This window comes from Oenanthe melanoleuca, chromosome 4A (genome assembly GCF_029582105.1).
Source record: "Oenanthe melanoleuca isolate GR-GAL-2019-014 chromosome 4A, OMel1.0, whole genome shotgun sequence".
NCBI classification, from domain to species: domain Eukaryota; kingdom Metazoa; phylum Chordata; class Aves; order Passeriformes; family Muscicapidae; genus Oenanthe; species Oenanthe melanoleuca.
In genome coordinates, this window is record NC_079338.1 from 15,271,375 (window position 1) to 15,277,374 (window position 6,000).

Consider the following 6,000-nt stretch of genomic DNA (forward strand, 5'->3'; position numbering starts at 1 on the left):
CACCATTGCAGTGCCCTGGGCTGGTTAAGGGAGCCTTCTCCTTTTTCTTACCATTCAAAGAACCACTTGTCTTTTAGAGCATATCAAACACACTGCTTTTTCCCAGGCTTTGTAGCTCTTCCTGGTCTTCCTTTCATTGCTCACCTGCCTTTTGTGCCGTGGATGGCCGGGATGTCCTCGCACGAGGGCTGTGGGTGCACAGTGACATCCCAGCTCTGGTGACATCCCAGCCCTGGTGACATCCCAGCCCTGTTCTCTGACCCATGGCAGGCCAGCAGAGCAGAGCACAGGCCAGGAGCACTGCAGCTCCAAGCCAGGCTCTTCCCACGGCCCGAGTTCAAAGGCAGGATGAGGGCAGTTAGCCAGGAAAACCAGAGCGAGCCACCACGTCCAAGACACAGGAGATGTGTGTGGGACTTGCTGCCCTGCAGCCTGGGGTCACCCACTGGGTCTCCTAAAAACATCCTACAGATTTCTTGGAAATGCCCCTCAGTCCTTTCTCCTCATGTATTTTGTTTGTTTAGCAATGCTGGTTCATGGTAATAATGATACTGGATCTGGTATACTGAGTATTTCTACAGAGTCACAAAATCAAATGGCTCCAACATATCTTAGCAGATGTTGAACTTTGTCCTTTCAAATAAACCAGGCTGTTCCCACTGAGGTGCTGCACTGAGGGCACTGGGAATTCATCTCTCATTCATCTTCTTGTAGGTCATGGTGCTGCTAGCAGGTAATTAAATTAATCTGCAGTCAAAAGTACACTTGGAGAAACTAAAAGGAAATTTATTTAGCATTTCTTCTGTTGTCATTCTGTTCCCATTTGTGATCACCTTACAAAGGCTGAAAGAAGATAAAAATGCAGGTTATTGTTTTATAATGTTCCTTCTGAAGCATATTGAGAAACTACTAATGTGTAATTCTCTTTTGCTGTTTCAGGAAGCTGAAGCACTGGCCAAGCAGCAAGCATGAATTTCAACTGCCTTAAATGTCTGTAAAGGGAATTTCCACAGCTTTTTATAAAATAGTCCAACTGTCTCTGCTTCAAGAAATGTAGATGTGATTTCTAACATTTGATTGGTGCTTGCAGCATTCACTGTCCATAACACAAATTGAACACAGGATGGAAATGGGAATTTCAGGGTAGGGAGCAGGAGTGGGCTCTGATGGAAGCTGAAGCAATCAGACATGAATGAGTTACATTTAGTTTAAACTGTCCTGGCAGTTTGTCCATTTTGTGTAAACTTAAAGAAACTATTTTAGTACTAAAAATGCAGATCCAACTATTTAAACTATGGAAAACAGCATCTAAAACCTCGTCAGATACTAATTTAGTGCCTGAGTTGCCTCAAAAATATTACTGAGTTACACAGTAAATTTTCAGTGTCTTTCCTGGTTTCAGATGAATTTGTAGGTGGTACTGTGTAGTTTAACCATTGTAGTCACTTTGGAAAGTTGTGTTTGTCTTCTGTAGAATGGATATTTAAGGTTTGTATTGTTACACGCTGTACAGGTGACAAAACCCCCAACAAACCCCATGTATTTCTCATTTAAGTGATCTGTGTGGGCTCTTTAGACAAGAAGGGCAATGGACACAGGTCCCTCACAGCTGCCTAAGCACGAGTGATGGCACATCTGGGGCAAGATTCAATGTTGCAAACAAGCCAAAACAGCCAGAAATGGCCTTTCCTTACCTGTGTAAGGGTGAAAGCCTTTAATGTATTTCTCTACAAAAATACCAGTTCACACTGCTTAGAGCATTAAACATCTCACTGCATGTTCAAGTAGGTTCATATAGTATTTTTTCAAATGAAAAATAAATGTTTGAATAGCAAAAGTTACTGTTATTAAGCAAGACTTTTTTTCAAGGTTTAAAAACTTCACTTCCATTCTTATTGCCATATCATAAAGCTATTACAGGAATTGCAAATCTCTCAGTGTCTCATGTGGGTGAATTTACCACGTGCAATATTAACCTGTGTGTTCTCCCAGTGCTCATGAGGGAGCCTGTAATTCCTGGCCATATTTGAATTCCTGATTTATCACTTTGGGAGCCTGGGAAGGAGTTGGAAGTTTGTGCTTACAAAAGCATCATGAGACAGAGGGATGGATGGATGGATGCTGCCTTACCTTAAAGATTGACACACACACAGTTGTGCTTTTTTATCAACAGCTTTTGTCAGGAATTACTGCAATTCTGTGAAATTTAAGACCTTTTGGGGATGGAAGTTTGGCTGTGTTTTAAATCCAGCATCGGATTTTTGTTGTTCACTATAATTTAATCTTTTTGAAAGAGGTTGTTTTTCTTTCTTAATATTGGCCAAATCTTTCTCTGTGACTAAATTCCTGCTCAAGTTTTGGGGAACTGTGGAATACTAAGTGAAGTGTGGTGAGAAAAGTGGGATTTGACACACAAGTCTCTGTACCCACACCAGTTTGTGTGCTTCCTGTGCAAGTTTGGTGAATTACAGCCATTATTTTGGAGACGCTGTAATTAAAAGTCGCTGCCAAATTCTGTCAGTTCAGCGACCCAAAACATTCTGAAACGAGGTCAATTCCTGTCTCAACGGTCAAGAAAATTGCCAAGTTTAAGAAAGCAAAGTCACTGCCCTCATCTGTCCCCCCTTGCCATGTGGGAGCATTCAAACTGTATCAGCATTCCTAAGGCAGCTCTGGTGAGCCAGGCTGAATTATTCCTTTGTCTGGGGAACAAGGCACCGACACAAACTGAAAATACTGAAAATCTCTTTGTTGTGTGTGTAAAACTTGAGTTTTTTGATGCAGATCTCTTGCATGACTTTAGGAGTGCCAGGAATCTGTTACCTCTGTGCTGGTTTTCTGTTTCCATGGGTGCAAGAACTGAATTTGTTCATTTCTTTCTTGTTTATTTTTTCCTATGTAGAAAGCAGGCATTGAGGATTTAACCTGTATGTTAACCATTCCTGTATCATTCCAATAAAGTTGTTTTAGAACACTTTCTCACTCCATGACTTGTTTGCATGTTTTGTTCACAGTTTGAAGTTTGAAGCTGAAAGAAGTGAATTTTTCAGATGAAAATACTGCTTTTTAAAAGTTCAGGATTTATATAAGGTGAACATCAGGGATCTGCTGCTGCAGGTGAAGTCTGCTGGGTTGGATCTCTCACCTGTTGCAGCTAATGGGATTTAATTACTAAATGTGATTTAATTTAGGATACACCTACCCAAAATAGAGTGTCAAGGTTTGGGTTATTTCCCTCATTATGCTGCTTTCCCACTCATTCCCCAGGGAGGGACAGGTTGGAAGTGGCTGGGACACTCAGAGCTCACCCACCCCTCCCCTGCTCATGTACAAACTGTAATTAATTAGCTTTATGCTGCTCACAGCAGGGAGCTGTGCTATTTTCTATTTGTGTTGCCACAGGGCAGTGCAGGATAAATTTTAAACTAAAATTTCACTTAACCTTCCCTGTTTGCTGGGTCTTGCACCACCTGGAAGATCTGTGGAGTTACAGAAATCACATCCTCTGCCTCCAACCTGGATTTTTGCCCAAATTCCAAATTTCAATTCACAATTCTAGAGGAAACCAATAACCTGACCTTTCTAAGAGGGGTTGGTACTTTTTCCAGATCAGCACAGCCAAACACCGTGAGGCACAGGATGCCCTGAATGCCATTTCTAACTTTGTGCAACTCAGAAAAATCGCTCCTTTCTTTGTTTTTTTGTTTTTTTTTTTTTTTTTTTTAATTTAAAAGTCTTAAAAACCCAGTTGTTACTCATTAATGTAAAGCTCAATGAAAATAGCTTCCCAAAATCTTTAAAAACCAAGCTACACATGTGCTTGTGCAATGTGTGACAACTTTCCCTATACCAGATTGCTCAGATTCTAATCCCACAGCACAAATAAATCATTCCCAAATCTTTGCCTTTTACTGAATTTCCTGCAGAAGTGTTCTGGGATTTACCCATATTCTGTGACCTTGGTAGAATGGTAGAATGTTTTAGATTGAAAAGTTCATTATGACAGTTTTGAAGTTTATTATTAAATATTTTGGACTGTATTGAAAATGCAAGAAGATTTTAAAGGTTGAGGTGATAAAGCAGAAATTGCTGGATTACTACAGGTAAGCACAGTAATATGCAAAATACATATATTTAGTGAAAAATACATATATTTAGTACAAAATATGTGTATTGTATTAATGAAGTATGACTTGGCCCTGTATTTCTTGTAACATGAATATATAGGAATTAATGGATATGCAATTATGTACATTATTGCATATATATATTTATAAATGTTGATACACATACACAATGTAGCAAAATGCAATTCTTATAATTCCTTATAGTCATTCCTTCTCACAGGTTGGTTTATTGGCCTTTCTTCATTTTAATTCACTCAGTATTTCAAAATCCTTACTAAAAGGAAAGCAGCACCATAATTCCCACGTGGCCTCAGCTCTTTCCCGAGCCCCTTGGCAGCAGAGCAGGTTATTTTGTGTTTACGCGGAGCGAAGGGGATCAGACACACATTTTATAGCCGGAGCTGCCGAGTCCCGCCCGCCCCGTGTGAGGGGCCGCAATGGCGCCGGGCCCCGCCGCGCTGCCGCCGCGCGCCGTTGCTGCGGCAACCAGCGGCCAATCAGCAGCCGAGGCGGGCCCGTTCTGCCTTTCTATTGGATATCACAGCTGTCAATCACCATCAAACCCCGCCCATCCCCTACTTAAACCACGGCTGAGGGCGCGGTGGGGCTGTGCGTGAGGCGTTCCTGTGCGGTGGAAGCGGTGTTCGCGTGAAATTCCCTTCGGAATGGAAAATGAAGAGCCCGCAACCGCTGTGCTTAGCAAAAAACCTCCAACATAAAACTTTTCAATCCAGTCAATATCTATTTCATGTTTATTTGCGTGCAACATACACAGCCTGTGCTGGAAGACGCGACTTAGTTTACATGCAGCTATAGTTCGTATAATATCATTCAGTGTGGCAGTATTTGTTTTCTCCATATATGGATGATACTATAAGAGTAATTTTTCATTTTTCTTCAATATATATTCAGTTCTAAATTCTGACATCCTTGCCTTGCTGTTTCTCTTACCTGCAGTCTGTGCTCAGCTTCTGAAATAAATGTGCTTCCATCTCATTTTATTTTTGTAAATAAAAGGGGATTTGTTTTTGGTGAGACCTTACTGAGATAATACTGATTTCCTTGGATATTGGTGCATGTAAGACCTGAATCCCAGCCTGGTTTGGGCTGGAAGGGATGTTCAAGCTCATCTCATTCCCCACCATGGGACGCCTTCCATAGAACAGGTTGCTGGCTATGAAATGGAACTTGATTTGCTTTTAATCACCCCACACCAATTACCTGACTTGGTTTCTTCCTCTCTCTGTTACTTTTGTGTTTTGTTGAGACAGCTGTACAAAAATCCCAGCTGCAGCTGGCACTAATTGCAAGTTTGATGAAGTTTAAAACTACTCAAAATTTGATCCACCCTGGTCCCTGCCCACCAAGACTCTGGGCAGTGACTCTGCTGGATTCTGTGCAGAAATTGCTCATGTAAGGTGATTAAAAATCAGGTAATTTTGAACAGCTTTTAAATATTATATGAGTTCTGTATAAATTCAGTGGGAGTAAAAGTAGCTTTTATTTTGCCTCCATAAAAATGAAATTTTTCATGAAATACAGGAGAAAAGGAGGGACGAGAGGTAATTTTACAGGCTTCATTAAAACTATATAGCCAGAATTACTCCAAACCTAATTTCTAAGGCACAACATGATTTCCCACTGACAGGGGACAGGGTTAGATTGGATATTAAGAAAAAATTCTTCTCTATGAGGGTGGTGAGGCCTTGTCACAGGGTGCCCAGAGAAGCTGTGGCTGCCCCTGGATCCCTGGAATTGTCCAAGGTGAGGTTGGACAGGGATAGTGGAAGGTGTCCCTGCCCATGGCACTGGATGATAATTTATCTTGCTCCTGTCATTAAACAGTGTCTTTTTAGAATCTTTTGTCTTGTAC

The 6,000-nt window shown here is 41.2% G+C and overlaps 1 protein-coding gene across 1 annotated transcript in view; it reads left to right on the forward strand.

Annotated features, from left to right (window-relative positions):
- Positions 1-2,987, forward strand: part of SH3BGRL (SH3 domain binding glutamate rich protein like) — a 30,673-nt gene extending 27,686 nt beyond the window's left edge. The window contains exon 4 of the mRNA XM_056491342.1: positions 940-2,987. Within this exon, the coding sequence (XP_056347317.1) occupies positions 940-972 (33 nt within the window). The 3' untranslated portion in view covers positions 973-2,987. The remainder of the gene's footprint in view (positions 1-939) is intronic.
- The last annotated feature ends 3,013 nt before the right edge of the window (positions 2,988-6,000 follow it).